This window comes from Bufo bufo, chromosome 2 (genome assembly GCF_905171765.1).
Source record: "Bufo bufo chromosome 2, aBufBuf1.1, whole genome shotgun sequence".
Classification (NCBI taxonomy): domain Eukaryota; kingdom Metazoa; phylum Chordata; class Amphibia; order Anura; family Bufonidae; genus Bufo; species Bufo bufo.
Genome location: NC_053390.1, coordinates 1,547,330 through 1,574,877, shown reverse-complemented (window position 1 = coordinate 1,574,877; position 27,548 = coordinate 1,547,330). Strand labels below are relative to the sequence as shown.

At 47.9% G+C, this 27,548-nt stretch overlaps 1 protein-coding gene across 1 annotated transcript in view; it reads right to left on the bottom strand.

Annotated features, from left to right (window-relative positions):
* Positions 1-2,893: 2,893 nt before the first annotated feature.
* The window catches only part of GBA2 (glucosylceramidase beta 2), a 121,758-nt gene continuing 97,103 nt past the window's right edge, over positions 2,894-27,548 (bottom strand). The window contains 7 exon segments of the mRNA XM_040420669.1: positions 2,894-5,492; positions 14,159-14,350; positions 14,433-14,548; positions 17,875-18,017; positions 19,814-19,920; positions 21,926-22,077; positions 22,162-22,269. Of these exon segments, the coding sequence (XP_040276603.1) occupies positions 5,292-5,492; positions 14,159-14,350; positions 14,433-14,548; positions 17,875-18,017; positions 19,814-19,920; positions 21,926-22,077; positions 22,162-22,269 (1,019 nt within the window). The 3' untranslated portion in view covers positions 2,894-5,291.

Here is a 27,548-nt window from a genome sequence, read left to right as displayed (position 1 = left end):
ATCCCTGGTGATGCTCTGCCAGGCCTCTACTGCAACTGTCTTCAGTTCCTGCTTGTTCTTGGGGCATTTTCCCTTCAGTTTTGTCTTCAGCAATTGAAATGCTCAATCGGATTCAGGTCCGGTGATTGACTCGGCCATTGCAGAACATTCCACTTCTTTCCCTTATAAACTCTGTGGTTGCTTTTGCAGTATGCTTTGGGTCATTGTCCATCTGCACTGTGAAGAGCCGTCCAATGAGTTCTGAAGCATTTGGCTGAATATGAGCAGATAATATTGCCCGAAACACTTCAGAATCCATCCTGCTGCTTTTGTCGGCAGTCACATCATCAATAAATACAAGAGAAGCAGTTCCATTGGCAGCCATACATGCCCACGCCATGACACTACCACCACCACCATGCTTCACTGATGAGGTGGTATGCTTAGGATCATGAGCAGTTCCTTTCCTTCTCCATACTCTTCTCTTCCCATCACTCTGGTACAAGTTGATCTTGGTCTCCTCTGTCCATAGGATGTTGGTCCAGAACTGTGAAGGCTTTTTTAGATGTCGTTTGGCAAACTCTAATCTGGCCTTCCTGTTTTTGAGGCTCACCAATGGTTTCCATCTTGTGGTGAACCCTGATTGTTCTCCTGATTGTTGACTTTGACACACATACACCTACCTCCTGGAGAGTGTTCTTGATCCGGCCAACTGTTGTGAAGGGGGTTTTCTTCACCAGGGAAAGAATTCTTCGCTCATCCACCACAGTTGTTTTCCGTGGTCTTCCGGTGTTTCTTTTTAAGAATGTTCCAGTTGTTTTGGCCGCGCCTAATGTTTTTGCTATCTCTCTGATGGGTTTGTTGTGTTTTTTCACCCTAATGATGGCTTCACTGATAGTGACAGCTCTTTGGATCTCATCTTGAGAGTTGACAGCAACAGATTCCAAATGCAGATAGCAGACTGGAAATGACCTCTGGACCTTGTATCTGCTCAATGTAATTGGGATAATGAGGGAATAACACACACCTGGCCATGGGACAGCGGAGAAGACAATTGTCCCATTACTTCTGGTCCCTTAACAAGTGGGAGGCACATATGCAAACTGCTGTAATTCCTGCACCGTTCACCTGATTTGGATGTAAATACCCTCACATTACAGCTGACAGTCGGCAGGTAAAGCACATCTTGTTTGTTTCATTTCATATCCATTGTGGTGGTGTATAGAGCCAAAAATGTTACAATTGTGTCCATGTCCCAATAATTATGGACCTGACTGTACATTGGTATATTCAGTGTATATGGCAGACCTAATGGCACCATTTTCTGTGGCCCTACTTCACATTGCAGTTCCCTTTGGCTTTCTGGTTGTTACCCTGCCGTCTGGTGGACCTGCCCTTTCTTCCCGGGCTGCTTTCTTCTGCAAATCTTCTTGATGACACATACTGATGGCTTTTCATGAATCAGTGATCATTTTTTCCATGTCCAGTTGTCTGGTGCCATTGAGGTGGAGCAGGGACGTTCAAAAGCCCATCCAGAGGTGTCTCCAGTCTACTGGGTGGGTGGTCATCCTGAAACCTATCCGTGGAGAACAGACCCATGGCTTCTGTGTGTTGGGTTTCGTTTTCAAGCCCATAAACTTGGGTAAGTCCTGTGGTGCGATTCTCAGATCTGCACATGGAATCCTCAAAATACGGATGTGTGATGGTCCCACTGACTCCAATAGGCCAGTGACCTATCCATTTTAAAAAGGGATAGCAACTGAAGAGAAATGTCTGTGTGAATAACCACTAAAGAAGGAGGTTATTTTAACATTTTATTACTCATTTTAGTCCCACTGGGGGGCTTGAACATGCAATTGCTTGGCTGCCAGCTTATGATGAGACATCCTAACAAGTCTATTAAAATGGCTGACCCGGGGCTATTGTTGGGACCACAGCTGTCAGAACAAGCCATCGGCAGTCATTTTATCTCATGCAGTGTAATGGGATAGAGATGACTCAACGTTCACGGCCAAAGCTGAGTGCAGCATCCAAGGGTTAAAGAGTCAGGACTGGAGCTGTCTCTGATCCCAGCCATAACATACACTCATTGCCAACCTGTCCTATCTGCTGCCTCTGTGGTGGCAGTGTGCCCAGGTGGCGATCACATGGAGGTCCTGCCTACCTGGCCAATGTCAGTGCTCAATCAATGGACCATACATCAGGTAGTTTAGAGCAGCCAGTGGGAGAGCTCGAATATCAGCCATTGCCAGTTACTGTCTATTACATCCTGGAGTGCTATCACATGGACACCAGCAAAGAACACAGCCGCCATCTGTACCATACATGACTAGGATGCAGCCAGTTCTGGTCAGGTGACCCATGGTTGGTCCAGGAGATGTGGTCAACACATGGACTGTTTATTGGACTGGGCGCAATGAATCAGCCCAGATTGTGGAAGCAAACTGCTAGACAGATAATTCCCGACAGTATGACTACAAGTCTGAGCACAGCCCCTGAGCCTGCACCATCACAGCACAACACGAAGTGCGGCTGTCCTGAAGACCCTGAAAACATATGGGTAAAAACACGCTGTAAGCGCTCATCAATTCCGAAGGCTGAAAAGAAAAAAAATCTTCCAGTTTCTCTGTCCAGCTGCCGGAGGTGCTGACCAGCCTTCCCATTTAGCTGGGTTGGTTGCTGCACCTCATTGCCTAAGCCACTGGTCAGCAACCTTCGGCACTTCCGCTGTTGTGAAACTACAAATCCCAGCATGCTCTATTTCTATGGGAGTTCTGAGAGCAGAAGAGCAAGTATGCATGCTGGGAGCTGTAGTTTTACAACAGCTGGAGTGCCGGAGGTTGCCTACCCCTAGCCTAAGCATTAGGTATTCTAGTGTTTGCTCGTCCTAGTAAATGTGTGCTTTTTCTGCCTGTTTACTGACTCTGATCCCACACTGCCTGCCCTGGGATTTGTATTAGGGATATGTACGTACTCTTCCTGCCCTGATCCTAAGAGTATTGTCTACTTCTCCAATGCTTCGTACCAGTTTCTACTCGGAGGGTTGCAGCCTGGTTGGCTTCCTGCAGCAAAGTCCATATCCCTGTTTAGCGGTTAACGGAGGAATACCAGGGAATCGCCCCTGGCTTTACAGTTCCCCTATGTCATGTGCTGAGTTTCAGCCTCTGTCTTGTCTCTGTAAAGAAGGGATGGCGCACTCCTCACAAGCATCGTACATTATGGCAAGATCCGCCAATATCTCAATTGGCTCGCGGTGTTCATGAAGGCCAAAGCCTTTGACTTGCCAACTGCCTGGAGGCAGCCTCCTGCAGGGTTAGCTTACAGCCTGTCCCATAGCTTTTGTCAGAGAAGCAGCAGTCGTTTATAACTACTTTGTGGCTTTAGGAGACTGACAAGCATGTATCATACTTCTCATAAAAGCCTTGAAGGAGTGGTTGACTTTTGAGGGTCCTGTGGAGGGAAGCATACTCACCTGCTCCCCCGCACTATGGTCTCACTTGTCAACATCCGGCCTGACGCGAGTCATGTGTGGAGCTGCAACCAATGACTGGCCTTGGTGGTCACATGACTGATGTGATGCTTGAGGGACACAACGCCGTGGCAGCAAGTAATCGGCTGCAGAGACATACCTGACCCACGTCAAAAAGAGCAGGACCAACACGTGGTAGGAGCTAGCATCCAGCAGTGGGAGCAGGGGAGCACGTTTCCCTCCACTGGTCTGGCAGAAAGTTCCCAAAGGTAAACCACCCCTTTAAATGGTTCATTGTGTTCATTTCTCCCATGACGGATCATGAGAGCGTTCTGATACAGGTTGTGCAGGGATTCAGAGATGTTTCTGCCTTTTCCACTTCTTGGCATCTCCAGCGTGACATTTCATATAAAGAACCTGGATGGAGAAACGCCATGCACCATGTGTAACGGACGAAAGCCTGGAGAGCTAAGACAAGGAGTCATCTTCGGTGCCTTTTAGGATGGATCTGACCAGTGCTGACTCTGCAGATAGGCGGCTCCTGGGATTGGTAAGAGCTCGTTCCTGACTGCCGAGTAACCTTCCTTTTAGCTTCAGCTAACGTTCTTCGGTCCAGTGGGGCAGATTTACTAGGTTTACCCCAGCAGTCTAGCACAGGGGCTCAGGCACTGTTTGCTGACCGACTATAGATTGGCTTACCCAGGTTTTTTACACCAGAATTGCGGCACAGAATGATGCATCTTAGGTCCTACCACCTTGGATAAGAGAAAGCCTAGACGTGCCAATCTGCGGCACTTTTTAGACAGATTTTTGGCACAGACCCATTATTGGGGTCATTTATCAAACTGGTGTAACATAGAACTGGCTTAGGTGCCCACAGCAACCAATCAGATTCCACCTTTTATTTTCCAAAGAAGCTGTGAAAGGTGAGCTCTGATTGGTTGCTATGGGCAAGTCTCCCTCTATCCTGTCTTGGCTAGTACGTGCAGCCCAGTGCTATCTCGTCATCACGTGCAGGAATAGCGCAGCTGCTGGGACATCTGCCCCGAATACTGACGGCAACTGGTGTGTAATTCATATGGACTGCGCACCTCCAGGTTCTCCACTGGCTCCAGTCTAGCAGATTGCTGCCTCTCCAGACCTCATCCTTCATTCCAGATATCAAGAACCTTTCTAGAATGGTTTGTGGGACGCTGGGTCCTGCTCGGGTGGGGGCAGATCACTTGTCATGGTGACCAATCCCTGACTGTAACCCACACAGGTGACTCCAGCATCATGGTCATAGCTAGAGACCAGCACTGGGACCACCGGCACCTTGGTCATGTGATCACCACCATGGCAGCGATTTGGATCCGTGGCCTTCAGAAGTGTCAACCAGGGACCACCGGCACAAAAAAAACCAAACCAGCTGATTTTACTAAAACCAAACCAGGGTGCAGTGGCCTCTGTTCAGACTAGGCTGTCATGCGCCGGCAGCCAAATGTAAAACCCCACGACAGGAGGCAGATGTGGAGAAGAGATGCAGTAATACTAGAGTGGGGTATACAGCAGGGGGTGTAATACTCTGGTGTAAGGTCCCTGAACACTGGGAGTAGTAGTCATCTCATCCACTGCTGTAGTATTTCTCATCAAACATAAATAATACCAGTCGGAGACCCCGACTTCATTGTCCGTGTCTTCAGTGATTGCTACACAAGTCCCAGCAGCGCCTCCAAGGGGTAGGAAGGAGGTAGATGATATAATGTCGGAAATCATGTGACCGCCCCCCAGAGGTCATGTGATCTACCCTAAACACTGTGGGGCATGAATACAGAGGGTCCTGATGGGAATGAGGTGTCGATATTCAGTCAGAGGTCTTCTGCGCTCCGGCCTTCTCCGCCAGTGCCAGCTGCATTGCCCAGATACTCAGTGGTCGCATGTATGCCAGGGAGCGGTAGATCTCCTTCTCGCAGTATGCCTCCGGGGTCTGGAAGGACATGCCCAGGCGCTCCCAGACCGTGCGGTAACAACCTTCTGCCGTCTTCAAGCCTTCCTCCACCAGGCCCTGAAATGCAATATGACAGAGGGTGAGCATGAATCTCACACACACCGCACATGGGAAACGCACACGGGATGCGGTGTCAGACCGCACATGGGAAACACACGGGATGCGGTGTCAGACCGCACCTGGGAAACACACACGGGATGCGGTGTCAGACCACACCTGGGAAACACACACGGGATGCGGTGTCAGACCGCACATGGGAAACACACACGGGATGCGGTGTCAGACCACACCTGGGAAACACACACGGGATGCGGTGTCAGACCGCACATGGGAAACACACACGGGATGCGGTGTCAGACCACACCTGGGAAACACACACGGGATGCGGTGTCAGACCGCACATGGGAAACACACACGGGATGCAGTGTCAGACCGCACATGGGAAACACACACGGGATGCGGTGTCAGACCGCACATGGGAAACACACACGGGATGCGGTGTCAGACCACACCTGGGAAACACACACGGGATGCGGTGTCAGACCGCACATGGGAAACACACACGGGATGCAGTGTCAGACCGCACATGGGAAACACACGGGATGCGGTGTCAGACCGCACATGGGAAACACACACGGGATGCGGTGTCAGACCGCACATGGGAAACACACACGGGATGCGGTGTCAGACCGCACATGGGAAACACACACGGGATGCGGTGTCAGACCGCACCTGGGAAACACACACGGGATGCGGTGTCAGACCGCACCTGGGAAACACACACGGGATGCGGTGTCAGACCGCACATGGGAAACACACACGGGATGCGGTGTCAGACCGCACATGGGAAACACACGGGGCATAGAGTCAGACCGCACATGGGAAACACACGGGATGCGGTGTCAGACCGCACATGGGAAACACACACGGGATGCGGTGTCAGTTCACACATGGGAAACACACGGGATGTGGTGTCAGACCGCACATGAGAAACACACGGGATGCGGTGTCAGACCGCACATGGGAAACACACGGGATGCGGTGTCAGACCGCACATGGGAAACACACGGGATGCGGTGTCAGACCGCACCTGGGAAACACACGGGATGCGGTGTCAGACCGCACATGGGAAACACACACGGGATGCGGTGTCAGACCGCACATGGGAAACACACGGGATGCGGTGTCAGACCGCACATGGGAAACACACACGGGATGCGGTGTCAGACCGCACATGGGAAACACACACGGGATGCGGTGTCAGACCGCACATGGGAAACACACACGGGATGCGGTGTCAGACCGCACCTGGGAAACACACACGGGATGCGGTGTCAGACCGCACCTGGGAAACACACACGGGATGCGGTGTCAGACCGCACATGGGAAACACACACGGGATGCGGTGTCAGACCGCACATGGGAAACACACGGGGCATAGAGTCAGACCGCACATGGGAAACACACGGGATGCGGTGTCAGACCGCACATGGGAAACACACACGGGATGCGGTGTCAGTTCACACATGGGAAACACACGGGATGTGGTGTCAGACCGCACATGAGAAACACACGGGATGCGGTGTCAGACCGCACATGGGAAACACACGGGATGCGGTGTCAGACCGCACATGGGAAACACACACGGGATGCGGTGTCAGACCGCACCTGGGAAACACACGGGGCATAGTCAGACCGCACACAAGACACAGTGTCACACTAAACACTAGAGGTGGTGTCGGACCACACATGGGATACACACGGGAGATGGTGTCAGACCACATGTGATACATACACGACCGTATGTATTTTACTGTATTTTGCGGTCCGAAAAAATACGGATAACATCAGTGTGCATTCTGTTTTTTGCAGAACGGAACAGCTGGCCCCTAATAGAGCAGTACTATCCTTATCCATTATGCGGCAATAATAGACCATTATGCGGCAATAATAGGACATGTTCTATGTTTGAACGGAACGGAAATACGGAAACAGAAGACATACGGAGTAGCTTCATTGAAATGAATGGTTCTGTATACGGAACGCCAAAAATGGAACATAAACGGAAAAAAAGAAGCCTTAGTATGAATGGTGTAAGAGAAGGAAAGGGACACCTCACACTGTACTATTGTGGGTGCTTTTTCTCTCCTGCTCGGGTGACACCTCTCACCCTGTACTGTCGGGGTCGATCTCTCCTCTCATACTGTACTGTCGGGGTCACTGTCACCTCTCACACACTGTACTGTCGGGGTCACTGTCACCTCTCACACACTGTACTGTCGGGGGTCGCTCTCACAAACTGTACTGTCGGGGGTCGCTCTCACAAACTGTACTGTCGGGGTCGCTCTCTCTCCTGCTCGGGTGACACCTCTCACACACTGTACTGTCGCGGGTCGCTCTCACCTCTCACACACTGTACTGTCGGGGTCGCTCTCACCTCTCACACACTGTACTGTCGGGGGTCGCTCTCACCTCTCACAAACTGTACTGTCGGGGTCGCTCTCACCTCTCACAAACTGTACTGTTGGGGTCGCTCTCACCTCTCACAAACTGTACTGTTGGGGTCGCTCTCACCTCTCACATACTGTACTGTCGGGGGTCGCTCTCACCTCTCACAAACTGTACTGTCGGGGTCGCTCTCTCTCTCCTGCTCGGGTGACACCTCTCACACACTGTACTGTCGCGGGTCGCTCTCACACACTGTACTGTCGCGGGTCGCTCTCACCTCTCACAAACTGTACTGTCGGGGTCGCTCTCTCTCCTGCTCGGGTGACACCTCTCACAAACTGTACTGTCGCGGGTCGCTCTCACCTCTCACAAACTGTACTGTCGCGGGTCGCTCTCACCTCTCACACACTGTACTGTCGCGGGTCGCTCTCACCTCTCACACACTGTACTGTCGGGGTCGCTCTCTCTCCTGCTCGGGTGACACCTCTCACAAACTGTACTGTCGCGGGTCGCTCTCACCTCTCACAAACTGTACTGTCGCGGGTCGCTCTCACCTCTCACAAACTGTACTGTCGCGGGTCGCTCTCACCTCTCACAAACTGTACTGTCGCGGGTCGCTCTCACCTCTCACAAACTGTACCGTCGCGGGTCGCTCTCACCTCTCACAAACTGTACCGTCGTGGGTCGCTCTCACCTCTCACAAACTGTACTGTCGCGGGTCGCTCTCACCTCTCACAAACTGTACTGTCGGGGGTCGCTCTCACCTCTCACAAACTGTACTGTCGGGGGTCGCTCTCACCTCTCACAAACTGTACTGTCGGGGGTCGCTCTCACCTCTCACAAACTGTACTGTCGGGGGTCGCTCTCACCTCTCACAAACTACTGTCGGGGGTCGCTCTCACCTCTCACAAACTGTACTGTCGCGGGTCGCTCTCACCTCTCACAAACTGTACTGTCGGGGGTCGCTCTGACCTCTCACAAACTGTACTGTCGGGGTCGCTCTCACCTCTCACAAACTGTACTGTCGGGGTCGCTCTCACCTCTCACAAACTGTACTGTCGGAGTCGCTCTCTCTCCTGCTCGGGTGACACCTCTCACCTCTCACAAACTGTACTGTCGGGGGTCGCTCTCACCTCTCACAAACTGTACTGTCGGGGGTCGCTCTCACCTCTCACAAACTGTACTGTCGGGGGTCGCTCTCACCTCTCACAAACTGTACTGTCGGGGGTCGCTCTCACCTCTCACAAACTGTACTGTCGGGGTCGCTCTCACCTCTCACAAACTGTACTGTCGGGGTCGCTCTCACCTCTCACAAACTGTACTGTCGCGGTCGCTCTCACCTCTCACAAACTGTACTGTCGGGGTCGCTCTCACCTCTCACAAACTGTACTGTCGCGGTCGCTCTCACCGCTCACAAACTGTACTGTCGCGGGTCGCTCTCACCTCTCACAAACTGTACTGTCGGGGGTCGCTCTCACCTCTCACAAACTGTACTGTCAGGGGTCGCTCTCACCTCTCACAAACTGTACTGTCGCGGGTCGCTCTCACCTCTCAAAAACTGTACTGTCGCGGGTCGCTCTCACCTCTCACAAACTGTACTGTCGCGGGTCGCTCTCACCTCTCACAAACTGTACTGTCGCGGGTCGCTCTCACCTCTCACAAACTGTACTGTCGGGGGTCGCTCTCACCTCTCACAAACTGTACTGTCGGGGGTCGCTCTCACCTCTCACAAACTGTACTGTCGGGGGTCGCTCTCACCTCTCACAAACTGTACTGTCGGGGGTCGCTCTCACCTCTCACAAACTGTACTGTCGGGGGTCGCTCTGACCTCTCACAAACTGTACTGTCGGGGTCGCTCTCACCTCTCACAAACTGTACTGTCGGGGTCGCTCTCACCTCTCACAAACTGTACTGTCGGAGTCGCTCTCTCTCCTGCTCGGGTGACACCTCTCACAAACTGTACTGTCGGGGGTCGCTCTCACCTCTCACAAACTGTACTGTCGCGGGTCGCTCTCACCTCTCACAAACTGTACTGTCGGGGGTCGCTCTCACCTCTCACAAACTGTACTGTCAGGGGTCGCTCTCACCTCTCACAAACTGTACTGTCGCGGGTCGCTCTCACCTCTCACAAACTGTACTGTCGCGGGTCGCTCTCACCTCTCACAAACTGTACTGTCGCGGTCGCTCTCACCTCTCACAAACTGTACTGTCGGGGTCGCTCTCACCTCTCACAAACTGTACTGTCGCGGTCGCTCTCACCGCTCACAAACTGTACTGTCGGGGGTCGCTCTCACCTCTCACAAACTGTACTGTCGGGGGTCGCTCTCACCTCTCACAAACTGTACTGTCGCGGGTCGCTCTCACCTCTCACAAACTGTACTGTCGGGGGTCGCTCTCACCTCTCACAAACTGTACTGTCGGGGTCGCTCTCACCTCTCACAAACTGTACTGTCGGGGTCGCTCTCACCTCTCACAAACTGTACTGTCGCGGTCGCTCTCACCGCTCACAAACTGTACTGTCGCGGGTCGCTCTCACCGCTCACAAACTGTACTGTCGCGGGTCGCTCTATCTCACCCGCCTGGGTGACACCTCTCTTAATGTGTACAAGGATAATGGCGGGGGTGGCAGCTGGTATCTGGGGGTGCCGGCACAGTGTTTGGGCGGGATTCATGCTCAATTTGCAGCCTGAAGTGGGATGAAATTCTGAAACTGGAGACATCTCTGAGAGGTGGTCTGTACAACCACTAACTTATATCAGGACTTCTACTTCTGAAGGAAGGGGCCTGGATGTATTCCTGGAGTGTAATAATATTACAGGCTATAGCTACTAGAGGGGGGGTCGTTGATCCAGGGAGTTATTCTGATGCCTGATTGGAGTCGGGAAGGAATTTTTTCCGCTAAAGTGAGGAAAATTGGCTTCTACCTCACAGCTGTTGTTTTTTTGCCTTACTCTGGATCAACTTGCAGGATGACAGGCCGAACTGGGTGGACAGAGGGCTTTTTTCAGCCTTATGTACTATGTTAGATAAACTATGTTACTACATATTTTATAATTTGAGTTGTTGGGTGTAATGTTAGGTTGGGTGGTGGGTAAATGGGGGAGGGTTCTATGGGACCTTTGGGCTGGTTCATGGACATCTGTTATCATGTACTGGGGTCATGGGATGCGGGACCAGCTCCAGGCCCAAAAAGGAAAACATCTTTTATATGTGTGTTGTTTTGGGGTGTTGGTGTGTGGTATTTTTTTAAGTTTTTAGTTGTATTTTGCAGTGTGTAGGTAGGTGCAACCGGATCAGGAAGGTTAGTACATTAATACTGAAATTGTAAATCCTGTGCATAGTTGGTGCTGTCTGTACCCTGCTGAGGAGCATTATGTCCTGTATATTTGGTTTGGTTTTGTGTTATGTTTTGGTGCGATTTCTGTATTTATTTATGTTTTTAAAATTTTAGTAAAAGAAATACAGGATGTAACTCAGGATCAGTATAGGATAAGTAATGTATGTACACAGTGACTGCACCAGCAGAATAGTGAGTGCAGCTCTGGAGTACAGTACAGGATAAGTAATGTATGTACACAGTGACTGCACCAGCAGAATAGTGAGTGCAGCTCCGGAGTATAATACAGGATGTAACTCAGGATCAGTACAGGATAAGTAATGTATGTACACAGTGACTGCACCAGCAGAATAGTGAGTGCAGCTCTGGAGTATAATACAGGATGTAACTCAGGATCAGTACAGGATAAGTAATGTATGTACACAGTGACTGCACCAGCAGAATAGTGAGTGCTGCTCTGGAGTATAATACAGGATGTAACTCAGGATCAGTACAGGATAAGTAATGTATGTACACAGTGACTGCACCAGCAGAATAGTGAGTGCAGCTCTGGAGTTTAATACAGGATGTAACTCAGGATCAGTACAGGATAAGTAATGTATGTACACAGTGACTGCACCAGCAGAATAGTGAGTGCAGCTCTGGAGTATAATATAGGATGTAAGTCAGGATCAGTACAGGATAAGTAATGTATGTACACAGTGACTGCACCAGCAGAATAGTGAGTGCAGCTCTGGAGTATAATACAGGATGTAACTCAGGATCAGTACAGGATAAGTAATGTATGTACACAGTGACTGCACCAGCAGAATAGTGAGTGCAGCTCTGGAGTACAGTACAGGATAAGTGATGTATGTACACAGTGACTGCACCAGCAGAATAGTGAGTGCAGCTCTGGAGTATAATACAGGATGTAACTCAGGATCAGTACAGGATAATTAATATATGTACACAGTGACTGCACCAGCAGAACAGTGAGTGCAGCTCTGGAGTATAATACAGGATGTAACTCAGGATCAGCACAGGATAAGTAATGTATGTACACAGTGACTGCACCAGCAGAATAGTGAGTGCAGCTCTGGGGTATAATACAGGATGTAACTCAGGATCAGTACAGGATAAGTAATGTATGTACACAGTGACTGCACCAGCAGAATAGTGAGTGCAGCTCTGGAGTATAATACAGGATGTAACTCGGGATCAGTACAGGATAAGTAATGTATGTACACAGTGACTGCACCAGCAGAATAGTGAGTGCAGCTCTGGAGTATAATACAGGATGTAACTCAGGATCAGTACAGGATAAGTAATGTATGTACACAGTGACTGCACCAGCAGAATAGTGAGTGCAGCTCTGGAGTATAATACAGGATGTAACTGAGGATCAGTACAGGATAAGTAATGTATGTACACAGTGACTGCACCAGCAGAATAGTGAGTGCAGCTCCGGAGTATAATACAGGATATAACTCAGGATCAGTACAGGATAAGTAATGTATGTACACAGTGACTGTACCAGCAGAATAGTGAGTGCAGCTCCGGAGTATAATACAGGATGTAACTGAGGATCAGTACAGGATAAGTAATGTATGTACACAGTGACTGCACCAGCAGAATAGTGAGTGCAGCTCTGGAGTATAATACAGGATGTAACTCAGGATCAGTACAGGATAAGTAATGTATGTACACAGTGACTGCACCAGCAGAATAGTGAGTACAGCTCTGGAGGATAATACAGGATGTAACTCAGGATCAGTACAGGATAAGTAATGTATGTACACAGTGACTGCACCAGCAGAATAGTGAGTGCAGCTCTGGAGTATAATACAGGATGTAACTCAGGATCAGTACAGGATAAGTAATGTATGTACACAGTGACTACACCAGCAGAATAGTGAGTGCAGCTCTGGAGTATAATACAGGATGTAACTCAGGATCAGTACAGGATAAGTAATGTATGTACACAGTGACTGCACCAGCAGAATAGTGAGTGCAGCTCTGGAGTATAATACAGGATGTAACTCAGGATCAGTGCAGGATAAGTAATGTATGTACACAGTGACTGCACCAGCAGAATAGTGAGTGCAGCTCTGGAGGATAATACAGGATGTAACTCAGGATCAGTATAGGATAAGTAATGTATGTACACAGTGACTGCACCAGCAGAATAGTGAGTGCAGCTCTGGAGTATAATACAGGATGTAACTCAGGATCAGTACAGGATAAGTAATGTATGTACACAGTGACTGCACCAGCAGAATAGTGAGTGCAGCTCTGGAGTATAACACAGGATGTAACTCAGGATCAGTACAGGATAAGTAATGTATGTACACAGTGACTGCACCAGCAGAACAGTGAGTGCAGCTCTGGAGTATAATACAGGATGTAACTCAGGATCTGTACCGCCTGCAGACTGTTTTAGCATGCGATATGATATAACTGCAGGCACCGCCTCATTGAAGGTTTAGTGGTGTCTGGCTGTGTTCTGGATGTACGCTACATATTAGGACATGGTCAGATGTAGTCAAGTATCAGAATAATGTCCGTGTGAGGCACAATACTGACTCTGACACCTGACCCTGACATTCTTCATAGGTCAAGGTCAAAGTCAGAATGACTTATAGATATACTGTGTATTTGTATGCTAATCACAGCCAAAGAAAGTCCATAGCTGAGCGTGAAATGCTGGAGGCTAAGGTGTCACACAGGTAGGTGACTCTATAGCTCAGTGGGTAGGCTACTGGTTATTAAACTGGACCCTAAAGTAAGTGAACCCCCTATAACAATGATAAGATAAGTAAACCCAGTCGTGAGGACCTGCATCTAGCCGGATCTCACCAGTGAACCTTCAGGTAACAGATGGGTTTCCATTAACCTGCAGTGGTGACCTGTGGTAGCCCAGGGCCCAACACCAGAGAGATGAGAGTTCTTGTAATACCTCGTGAATCATGGTGGCAGCCAGTCCGTATACTACTCCGATCCAGACCTCGTCCGACTGTACACTGGATGTGTCGACAGTGCCGTCGGGACGCATTCCGTTCACCGCTCCCATCCGACCATCTGCAAACTTCTTCACATTTAATTCATAGATGGTTTGCAAGGCACTGAGCACATGAGCAGAGGGGAACACCTGCAGGAGGAAGTAACGAATGAGGTCCAGGGGAGAGGCTTCAGCAACATCCAGGGAGCGTTCCCCCACCCATACTGCATACCTCGTTCTGTCCATGGCCCAGGCCGCTCGCTCGGAGGAACCACTGCCCGGCACACTGGTCGGACATGACACTGTTATAGTAGGACTGCTCCCCACAGTCGTAGTTGTAGTACTTTCCTGGTAGAAGAAAGAGTATAATAGTAAAAGGCAAGCATCTCCTGTCTGTGAAAGAGAGAGTACCCCGAGTTCTAGTACCTCCTCTCCATATAGTAACAGTACTGCAGACAGTACCCCGAGTTCTAGTACCTCCTCTCATATAGTAACAGTGCTGCAGACAGTACCCTGAGTTCTAGTACCTCCTCTCCATACAGTAACAGTACTGCAGACAGTACCCTGAGTTCTAGTACCTCCTCTCCATACAGTAACAGTACTGCAGACAGTACCCCGAGTTCTAGAACCTCCTCTCCATATAGTAACAGTACTGCAGACAGTACCCCAAGTACTAGTACCTCCTCTCCATATAGTAACAGTAATGCAGACAGTACCCCGAGTTCTAGTACCTCCTCTCCATATAGTAACAGTACTGCATACAGTACCCCAAGTTCTAGTACCTCCTCACCATATAGTAACAGTACTGCAGACAGTATCCCGAGTTCTAGTACCTCCTCTCCGTATAGTAACAGTACTGCAGACAGTACCCCGAGTTCTAGTACCTCCTCTCCATATAGTAACAGTACTTCAGACAGTACCCTGAGTTCTAGTACCTCCTCTCCATACAGTAACAGTACTGCAGACAGTACCCTGAGTTCTAGTACCTCCTCTCCATACAGTAACAGTACTGCAGACAGTACCCCGAGTTCTAGAACCTCCTCTCCATATAGTAACAGTACTGCAGACAGTACCCCAAGTTCTAGTACCTCCTCTCCATATAGTAACAGTAATGCAGACAGTACCCCGAGTTCTAGTACCTCCTCTCCATATAGTAACAGTACTGCATACAGTACCCCAAGTTCTAGTACCTCCTCACCATATAGTAACAGTACTGCAGACAGTATCCCGAGTTCTAGTACCTCCTCTCCATATAGTAACAGTACTGCATACAGTACCCCGAGTTCTAGTACCTCCTCTCCATATAGTAACAGTACTGCATACAGTACCCCGAGTTCTAGTACCTCCTCACCATATAGTAACAGTACTGCAGACAGTACCCCGAGTTCTAGTACCTCCTCTCCATATAGTAACAGTACTGCAGACAGTACCCTGAGTTCTAGTACCTCCTCTCCATATAGTAACAGTACTGCAGACAGTACCCTGAGTTCTAGTACCTCCTCTCCGTATAGTAACAGTACTGCAGACAGTACCCTGAGTTCTAGTACCTCCTCTCCGTATAGTAACAGTACCCCGAGTTCTAGTACCTCCTCTCCGTATAGTAACAGTACTGCAGACAGTACCCCGAGTTCTAGTACCTCCTCACCATATAGTAACAGTAATGCAGACAGTACCCTGAGTTCTAGTACCTCCTCTCATATAGTAACAGTGCTGCAGACAGTACCCCGAGTTCTAGTACCTCCTCTCCATATAGTAACAGTACTGCAGACAGTACCCCGAGTTCTAGAACCTCCTCTCCATATAGTAACAGTACTGCAGACAGTACCCCGAGTTCTAGTACCTCCTCTCCATATAGTAACAGTACTGCAGACAGTACCCTGAGTTCTAGTACCTCCTCTCCGTATAGTAACAGTACTGAAGACAGTACCCTGAGTTCTAGTACCTCCTCTCCGTATAGTAACAGTACTGAAGACAGTACCCCGAGTTCTAGTACCTCCTCACCATATAGTAACAGTAATGCAGACAGTACCCTGAGTTCTAGTACCTCCTCTCATATAGTAACAGTGCTGCAGACAGTACCCCGAGTTCTAGTACCTCCTCTCCATATAGTAACAGTACTGCAGACAGTACCCCGAGTTCTAGAACCTCCTCTCCATATAGTAACAGTACTGCAGACAGTACCCCGAGTTCTAGTACCTCCTCTCCATATAGTAACAGTACTGCAGACAGTACCCTGAGTTCTAGTACCTCCTCTCCGTATAGTAACAGTACTGAAGACAGTACCCTGAGTTCTAGTACCTCCTCTCCATATAGTAACAGTAATGTAGACAGTACCCTGAGTTCTAGTACCTCCTCTCCATATAGTAACAGTAATGCAGACAGTACCCTGAGTTCTAGTACCTCCTCTCCGTATAGTAACAGTACTGAAGACAGTACCCTGAGTTCTAGTACCTCCTCTCCGTATAGTAACAGTACTGAAGACAGTACCCTGAGTTCTAGTACCTCCTCTCCGTATAGTAACAGTACTGAAGACAGTACCCCGAGTTCTAGTACCTCCTCACCATATAGTAACAGTAATGCAGACAGTACCCTGAGTTCTAGTACCTCCTCTCCATATAGTAACAGTAATGCAGACAGTACCCTGAGTTCTAGTACCTCCTCTCCGTATAGTAACAGTACTGAAGACAGTACCCTGAGTTCTAGTACCTCCTCTCCATATAGTAACAGTAATGCAGACAGTACCCCGAGTTCTAGTACCTCCTCTCCATATAGTAACAGTACTGCATACAGTACCCCAAGTTCTAGTACCTCCTCACCATATAGTAACAGTACTGCATACAGTACCCAGAGTTCTAGTACCTCCTCTCCATATAGTAACAGTACTGCATACAGTACCCTGAGTTCTAGTACCTCCTCTCCATATAGTAACAGTACTGCATACAGTACCCCGAGTTCTAGTACCTCCTCACCATATAGTAACAGTACTGCAGACAGTACCCCGAGTTCTAGTACCTCCTCTCCATATAGTAACAGTACTGCATACAGTACCCCGAGTTCTAGTACCTCCTCTCCATATAGTAACAGTACTGCAGACAGTACCCTGAGTTCTAGTACCTCCTCTCCGTATAGTAACAGTACTGCAGACAGTACCCCGAGTTCTAGTACCTCCTCTCCGTATAGTAACAGTACTGCAGACAGTACCCTGAGTTCTAGTACCTCCTTTCCATATAGTAACAGTACTGCATACAGTACCCAGAGTTCTAGTACCTCCTCTCCATATAGTAACAGTACTGCAGACAGTACCCCGAGTTCTAGTACCTCCTCTCCGTATAGTAACAGTACTGCAGACAGTATCCCGAGTACTAGTGCGTCCTCTCCATATAGTAACAGTACTGCACACAGAATCCAGAGACACCGGAATTATAGAAGGTGCATGAAGGTTAAGTTACACCTCTGGATGGAGGGAAGGGGTTAGCTCCAGAATCTGGCATTGGGGGCTGGGGGGCTCAGGCACCATGAAGGCTATGTGCATCCCTGACCACAAAGCATTGAGGGAAGGGGGCCCAAGCTGAACTCCTGCACCAGGGCCCATGAGCATTTATCTACGTCCCTGTATAAGAGCATTTTGAGTAATAGACCCATCCCCCCCCCCCCCACCAGATCGGGGACATTACCGTTCCAGAGGAGCTTCTCGAAGGCTTCCTTCCCTCGGGTGAGAATACTGGAGAACTTGCTGTGTGCCTCTCTGTCCTCAAGATCATCGGCCATCCGACACATCATACACACGGCGGCCAACCAGAGCCCCCCGCAGTACGAGCTGAGCAACAGAGGAAATGTTACACCGGGCAGCCCCCCATCGTCATGATGCACCTATAAACTACAGCCCCCATCGTCATTATACACCTATAAACTACAGCCCCCCGCCGTCATTATACACCTATAAACTACAGCCCTCCGCCGTCATTATACACCTATAAACTACAGCCCCCCATCGTCATGATGCACCTATAAACTACAGCCCCCCATCGTCATTATACACCTATAAACTACAGCCCCCCATCGTCATTATACACCTATAAACTACAGCCCTCCAACGTCATTATACACCTATAAACTACAGCCCCCCATAGTCATTATACACCTATAAACTACAGCCCCCCGCCGTCATTATACACCTATAAACTACAGCCCTCCGCCGTCATTATACACCTATAAACTACAGCCCCCCGCCGTCATTATACACCTATAAACTACAGCCCCCCGCCGTCATTATACACCTATAAACTACAGCCCCCCATCGTCATTATACACCTATAAACTACAGCCCCCCGCCGTCATTATACACCTATAAACTACAGCCCCCATCGTCATTATACACCTATAAACTACAGCCCCCCGCCGTCATTATACACCTATAAACTACAGCCCCCCATCGTCATTATACACCTATAAACTACAGCCCCCCATCGTCATTATACACCTATAAACTACAGCCCCCCATAGTCATTATACACCTATAAACTACAGCCCTCCGCTGTCATTATACACCTATAAACTACAGCCCCCCATAGTCATTATACACCTATAAACTACAGCCCTCCGCTGTCATTATACACCTATAAACTACAGCCCCCCATAGTCATTATACACCTATAAACTACAGCCCCCCGCCGTCATTATACACCTATAAACTACAGCCCCCCATCGTCATGATGCACCTATAAACTACAGCCCCCCATAGTCATTATACACCTATAAACTACAGCCCTCCGCCATCATTACACACCTATAAACTACAGCCCTCCGCCGTCATTATACACCTATAAACTACAGCCCCCCATCGTCATTATACACCTATAAACTACAGCCCTCCGCCGTCATTATACACCTATAAACTACAGCCCTCCGCCGTCATTATACACCTATAAACTACAGCCCTCCGCCGTCATTATACACCTATAAACTACAGCCCTCCGCCGTCATTATATACCTATAAACTACAGCCCTCCAACGTCATTATACACCTATAAACTACAGCCCTCCGCCGTCATTATACACCTATAAACTACAGCCCCCCATCGTCATTATACACCTATAAACTATAGCCCCCCATAGTCATTATGCACCTATAAACTACAGCCCTCCGCCCTCATTATACACCTATAAACTACAGCCCTCCGCCGTCATTATACACCTATAAACTACAGCCCCCCATAGTCATTATACACCTATAAACTACAGCCCTCCGCAGTCATTATACACCTATAAACTACAGCCCTCCGACGTCATTATACACCTATAAACTACAGCCCTCCGCCGTCATTATACACCTATAAACTACAGCCCCCCGTCGTCATTATACACCTATAAACTACAGCCCCCCATCGTCATTATACACCTATAAACTACAGCCCTCCGCCGTCATTATACACCTATAAACTACAGCCCCCCATCGTCATTATACACCTATAAACTACAGCCCCCCATCGTCATTATACACCTATAAACTACAGCCCCCCATCGTCATTATACACCTATAAACCCAGTCATTAGGTGCAGTGCATATAAGGATCAGATAGAAGGACGCGGTCTGCCCCCCTATGTCCTCCTCACCTTGGCCCGCTCATCACCCAACCATCATACGTCTGATCGGCGAACCCCGAGTTCTCTATTAGCCCGTCACCGTCCTGATCAAACCTCAGCGCAGTGTCCATGACAGCCTGAGGGGGGAGAAGAGCTCACAATCAGGACACCACTCCGAGTCATGTGGTCCTTACCTGGCACTCTGGCCACATGTCTGAGGTAGGTGGAGCTCTGAGTCATGTGGTTCTTACCTGGCACACTGGCCACATATCTGAGGTAGGCGGAGCTCTTAGTTATGTGGTCCTTACCTGGCACTCTGGCCACATATCTGAGGTAGGCGGAGCTCTGAGTCATGTGGTCCTTACCTGGCACACTGGCCACATATCTGAGGTAGGTGGAGCTCTGAGTCATGTGGTCCTTACCTGGCACACTGGCCACATATCTGAGGTAGGCGGAGCTCTGAGTCATGTGGTCCTTACCTGGCACACTGGCCACATATCTGAGGTAGGCGGAGCTCTGAGTCATGTGGTCATTACCTGGCACTCTGGCCACATGTCTGAGGTAGGCGGAGCTCTTAGTTATGTGGTCCTTACCTGGCACTCTGGCCACATATCTGAGGTAGGCGGAGCTCTTAGTTATGTGGTCCTTACCTGGCACTCTGGCCACATATCTGAGGTAGGCGGAGCTCTGAGTCATGTGGTCCTTACCTGGCACACTGGCCACATGTCTGAGGTAGGCGGAGCTCTTAGTCATGTGGTCCTTACATGGCACTCTGGCCACATATCTGAGGTAGGTGGAGCTCTGAGTCATGTGGTCCTTACATGGCACTCTGGCCACATGTCTGAGGTAGGTGGAGCTCTGAGTCATGTGGTCCTTACCTGGCACTCTGGCCACATATCTGAGGTAGGTGGAGCTCTGAGTCATGTGGTCCTTACATGGCACACTGGCCACATGTCTGAGGTAGGCGGAGCTCTGAGTCATGTGGTCCTTACCTGGCACACTGGCCACATATCTGAGGTAGGCGGAGCTCTTAGTTATGTGGTCCTTACCTGGCACTCTGGCCACATATCTGAGGTAGGCGGAGCTCTTAGTCATGTGGTCCTTACCTGGCACTCTGGCCACATGTCTGAGGTAGATGGAGCTCTGAGTCATGTGGTCCTTACCTGGCACTCTGGCCACATGTCTGAGGTAGGCGGAGCTCTGAGTCATGTGGTCCTTACCTGGCACACTGGCCACATGTCTGAGGTAGGCGGAGCTCTTTGTTATGTGGTCCTTACCTGGCACTCTGGCCCCATATCTGAGGTAGGCGGAGCTCTGAGTCATGTGGTCCTTACCTGGCACACTGGCCACATATCTGAGGTAGGCGGAGCTCTGAGTCATGTGGTCCTTACCTGGCACTCTGGCCACATATCTAAGGTAGGTGGAGCTCTGAGTCATGTGGTCCTTACCTGGCACTCTGGCCCCATATCTGAGGTAGGCGGAGCTCTGAGTCATGTGGTCCTTACCTGGCACTCTGGCCACATGTCTGAGGTAGGTGGAGCTCTGAGTCATGTGGTCCTTACCTGGCACACTGGCCACATGTCTGAGGTAGGCGGAGCTCTTTGTTATGTGGTCCTTACCTGGCACTCTGGCCCCATATCTGAGGTAGGCGGAGCTCTTAGTTATGTCGTCCTTACCTGGCACACTGGCCACATATCTGAGGTAGGCGGAGCTCTTAGTTATGTGGTCCTTACCTGGCACTCTGGCCACATATCTGAGGTAGGCGGAGCTCTTAGTTATGTGGTCCTTACCTGGCACTCTGGCCACATATCTGAGGTAGGCGGAGCTCTGAGTCATGTGGTCCTTACCTGGCACACTGGCCACATATCTGAGGTAGGCAGAGCTCTGAGTCATGTGGTCCTTACCTGGCACACTGGCCACATATCTGAGGTAGGCAGAGCTCTGAGTCATGTGGTCCTTACCCGGCACACTGGCCACATATCTGAGGTAGGCGGGGCTCTTAGTCATATGTTCTGTACCTGGCAAACCGGCCACATGTCTCTTAGGTAGGTGGAGCTCTGAGTCATGTGCTATGTACCTCACATACTGGTCACATGTCTCTTATGTGGGTGGAGCTCTTAGTCACGTGGTATGTGTACTTACCTTGCAGACTGACCACATATCTCTTAGGTAGGTGGAGTTCTTGGTTATGTGGTAGTCTCTATACACTTGCAGCACAAACTTGAGGTTCAGGTCCTTCCAGTCGGCAGTGTCATGGATCAGATAGGCGTTGAGTTTCTGCCACGGTTGATCATCTAAAAGAAGGGAGGGAGAAAACAGCACATAATAGAGACCCCGAAAAAAGGCTGGAAACTGCTAAAACCTCAGCCAGGTCTTACCAGGGTCTCCAATATCATGAGGGACCACGTTTCTGCTCTTTACCGGAGCCACAGAGCCACTCATGAGGTACTTTCTCCTCTCTGGATCCTCCAGAAGAACAGAGGCCGCTAGGAGAAGGAAGGAGGAAAAATAATGAAAACATCAGTGAATAGGAGAACCACACCTAGATCGGCAGATGACATCTGACAACCACTGTACACAGGACCACACCTGCAGCCTCCCTAGGATTGGGACCTCCAGGATGCACCACTACATATACTGCCTGGCAGGGTGGATCCTGCTGCAATCAGCTCTACCTCCCTTTCTGCAGTCAGATGTCCGGAGAATCCTAACTTTTATTAAGATGTGAATAATAAGCTAGGACTAAGAGTACTGGGGGTTATCCTGGGCCCTCGGAGCACCACGTTACCTCCTCCTGTCCCTGTCACCTCTCCCTCCACCAGTTGTCAACACTGCAAAATACATCTCTGGGGCTGTACCACCAAGTAACATGCTAATAATAAGCTAGGAGCACTGGAGGCTGGCCTTGGCCCTCAGAGCTCCGCTTTACTTCCTCCTGTCTGTCACCGCTCTCTCCACCCATTACTACTACTCAGGGGCTGAAATACCAAGTGACCCATCAGAAGCCACAAGCCCCAACATCTGCAGATTATTGAGCGCTCCCCCGTACTGAACATTCACATTTCTCCACTGGTAAGAGCACACTGACCCACGATTTCCAGTCTGTAGGCCAGGCAATGCCTCTCGATTTCTGGGAAAGATATTCAAATTGGCTTTCCTAAGCCTATCTGACACCAACAGATCTAAGATGTGGTAATTTTCCTATATTTTTCCCAGACATCCAGAGGAGCATTGTCTGTCCTACGATACTCCTCATGCATACTTGTGAGGAGAAATAGTACCAGACCAAAGCCTCACAGGCAGACAAATTACCTTTGCTCAGCTCTGCTAAATGGTTGTTACCCACAAAGAGCTGGAGTAACTCAGAAAAGCATTATGTGGGGCCACAAGCACAGCAATAGATTAAATAAATAAATCTTATCATTAAAAAAGAATGAGTGAACAGTTTGAAGCTGCCATGAGGGGAAAATCTTACTATGAAAAAGGAGTGATTTACCACCAAAAACTTACTGGATTAAAACATAGGGGAAAATGGATCTACTAAGTATCGGGAGGTAACCCATATGGAGAGCGCCAAGGAGTATTGGAAGCCAGTAAACGTTCATTTGTGTAGAATTGATTTGGGTCCAAATAGAATTAAAAAGAAAATTCTAACTGGACCTGAAACAAATTTTAGGAAATTCGCTCATCTCTTACAGCAATATATCTTCCAATTGTTCTTCTGTAATGAAACCGACACTGTTTGACATATATCTTCAAACCGACGAGCCTCCAAGAGGCATTAACAAAGCAATTAAAGTGCACTCTCCCCGTATCACCTAAGGTAGCTACCAATCTGGAATGGCAGGAGGTGTAGCCAGCACTACAGGAGGAAAAGCATGCCGAAGCTGCATCTACTGCTAAGAACTAGATCTCAGGAGAACCACCACCACCATGTCCTAGAATGTGTGGACTGGTGGCCTCGGGACATGAGGGGTTGTGCACTTGCATTATAATACATATTGGTAAGCGATCCTGTCAGGCTGCTCAGCCCTGATGGCATATCGTAAGCAGGATCACATAACTACCATCCTGTGTAGTGAGACCCAGTCCTCCAGGCCCCCTGGGCAGTTCTGCAAGCGGAGGCAATCAGTCCTGCTTACATTCTAGGCCAATATACGCTGCTGGCAGCCATTTCCCTACAGCAATATGACTATATATGTCGGCAGTAAGGTCTTTAAATCCATAGCCACTGTGCCTACTATTTCACACAGCACACACTCAGGGATAATATCTGCAATAACAGATCACAGACATTTAACCCCTCAGATGCCTTAGTAAAAAAAAAACAAAGCTCAAAAAACCCAGAAGTGTGGAGAAGGCATTCTTTAGTAGTAATAGGCCTGAGCCTCTACCAGGCTTCTAGTACAATTCAGGCCTAAGGTGGCAGCACTGCACTGGAATACACCGAATTATGTATTCACCAATGGATCAAAATTCATTAGTGAATATAAATGGCAATCTAATGACTGCCTGTTGGGATCCCCATGGGGCCAAAAATAAATAAATAAGATATATATCTCCCATACAGTGGTGTACAGAAAAATATATATTTTATGTAATATAAAAACAAAACCCATAAAACTATATAAATGTGGTATCACTGTAATCGTACTGACCTGGAGAATGTAGGGAACAGGACAGTTTTATCTCATAGGGAACGCTGTAAAAACACAACCCATAAAACTATATAAATGTGGTATCACTGTAATCGTACTGACCTGGAGAATGTAGGGAACAGGACAGTTTTATCTCATAGGGAACGCTGTAAAAACACAACCCATAAAACTATATAAATGTGGTATCACTGTAATCGTACTGACCCGGAGAATAAAGAGAACAGGTCAGTTTTATCTCATAGGGAACGCTGTAAAAACAAAACCCATAAAACTATATAAATGTGGTATCACTGTAATCGTACTGACCCGGAGAATGAAGAGAACAGGTCAGTTTTATCTCATAGGGAACGCTGTAAAAACAAAACCCATAAACTATATAAATGTGGTATCTCTGTAATCGTACTGACCGGAGAATGAAGAGAACAGGTCAGATTTATCTCATAGGGAACACTGTAAATACAAAACCCATAAAACTATATAAATGTGGTATCACTGTAATCATACTGACCCGGAGAATGAAGAGAACAGGTCAGTTTTATCTCATAGGGAACGCTGTAAAAACAAAACCCATAAAACTATATAAATGTGGTATCTCTGTAATCGTACTGACCCAGAGAATGAAGAGAACAGGACAGTTTTATCTCATAGGGAACGCTGTAAAAACAAAACCCATAAAACTATATAAATGTGATATCACTGTAATCTTACTGACCCCGAGAATGAAGAGAACAGGACAGTTTTATCTCATAGGGAACACTGTAAAAACAAAACCCATAAAACTATATAAATGTGGTATCACTGTAATCGTACTGACCGGAGAATGAAGAGAACAGGTCAGTTTTATCTCATAGGGAACGCAGTAAACACAACCCATAAAACTATATAAATGTGGTATCACTGTAATCGTACTGACCCGGAGAATGAAGAGAACAGGTCAGTTTTATCTCATAGAGAACGCTGTAAAAACAAAACCCATAAAACTATATAAATGTGGTATCACTGTAATCGTACTGACCGGAGAATGAAGGGAACAGGTCAGTTTTATCTCATAGGGAACGCAGTAAACACAACCCATAAAACTATATAAATGTGATATCACTGTAATCGTACTGACCCGGAGAATGAAGAGAACAGGTCAGTTTTATCTCATAGGGAACGCTGTAAAAACAAAACCCATAAACTATATAAATGTGGTATCACTGTAATCGTACTGACCCGGAGAATGAAGAGAACAGGTCAGTTTTATCTCATAGGGAACGCTGTAAATACAAAACCCATAAAACTATATAAATGTGGTATCACTGTAATCGTACTGACCCGGAGAATGAAGAGAACAGGTCAGTTTTATCTCATAGGGAACATTGTAAATACAAAACCTATAAAACTATATAAATGTGGTATCAGTGTAATCGTACTGACCCGGAGAATAAAGAGAACAGGTCAGTTTTATCTCATAGGGAACGCTGTAAATACAAAACCCATAAAACTATATAAATGTGATATCACTGTAATCGTACTGACCCAGAGAATGAAGAGAACAGGTCAGATTTATCTCATAGGGAACGCTGTAAACACAAAACCCATAAAACTATATAAATGTGGTATCACTGTAATCATACTGACCGGAGAATGAAGAGAACAGGTCAGTTTTATCTCATAGGGAACGCTGTAAATACAAAAGCCATAAAACGATATAAATGTGATATCACTGTAATCGTACTGACCCAGAGAATGAAGAGAACAGGTCGGTTTTATCTCATAGGGAACGCTGTAAATACAAAACCCATAAAACTATATAAATGTGGTATCGCTGTAATCGTACTGACCGGAGAATGAAGGGAACAGGTCAGTTTTATCTCATAGGGAACGCTGTAAAAACAAAACCCATAAACTATATAAATGTGGTATCACTGTAATCGTACTGACCCGGAGAATGAAGGGAACAGGACAGTTTTATCTCATAGGGAACGCTGTAAAAACAAAACCCATAAAACTATATAAATGTGGTATCGCTGTAATCGTACTGACCCGGAGAATGAGAACAGGTCAGTTTTATCTCATAGGGAACGCTGTAAACAACACCCATAAAACTATATAAATGTGGTATCACTGTAATCGTACCGACCGGAGAATGAAGGGAACAGGTCAGTTTTATCTCATAGGGAACGCTGTAAAAACAAAACCCATAAACTATATAAATGTGGTATCACTGTAATCGTACTGACCCGGAGAATGAAGGGAACAGGTCAGTTTTATCTCATAGGGAACGCTGTAAAAACAAAACCCATAAACTATATAAATGTGGTATCACTGTAATCGTACTGACCTGGAGAATGTAGGGAACAGGACAGTTTTATCTCATAGGGAACGCTGTAAAAACACAACCCATAAAACTATATAAATGTGGTATCACTGTAATCGTACTGACCTGGAGAATGTAGGGAACAGGACAGTTTTATCTCATAGGGAACGCTGTAAAAACACAACCCATAAAACTATATAAATGTGGTATCACTGTAATCGTACTGACCCGGAGAATAAAGAGAACAGGTCAGTTTTATCTCATAGGGAACGCTGTAAAAACAAAACCCATAAAACTATATAAATGTGGTATCACTGTAATCGTACTGACCCGGAGAATGAAGAGAACAGGTCAGTTTTATCTCATAGGGAACGCTGTAAAAACAAAACCCATAAACTATATAAATGTGGTATCTCTGTAATCGTACTGACCGGAGAATGAAGAGAACAGGTCAGATTTATCTCATAGGGAACACTGTAAATACAAAACCCATAAAACTATATAAATGTGGTATCACTGTAATCGTACTGACCCGGAGAATGAAGAGAACAGGTCAGTTTTATCTCATAGGGAACGCTGTAAAAACAAAACCCATAAAACTATATAAATGTGGTATCTCTGTAATCGTACTGACCCAGAGAATGAAGAGAACAGGACAGTTTTATCTCATAGGGAACGCTGTAAAAACAAAACCCATAAAACTATATAAATGTGATATCACTGTAATCGTACTGACCCCGAGAATGAAGAGAACAGGTCAGTTTTATCTCATAGGGAACACTGTAAAAACAAAACCCATAAAACT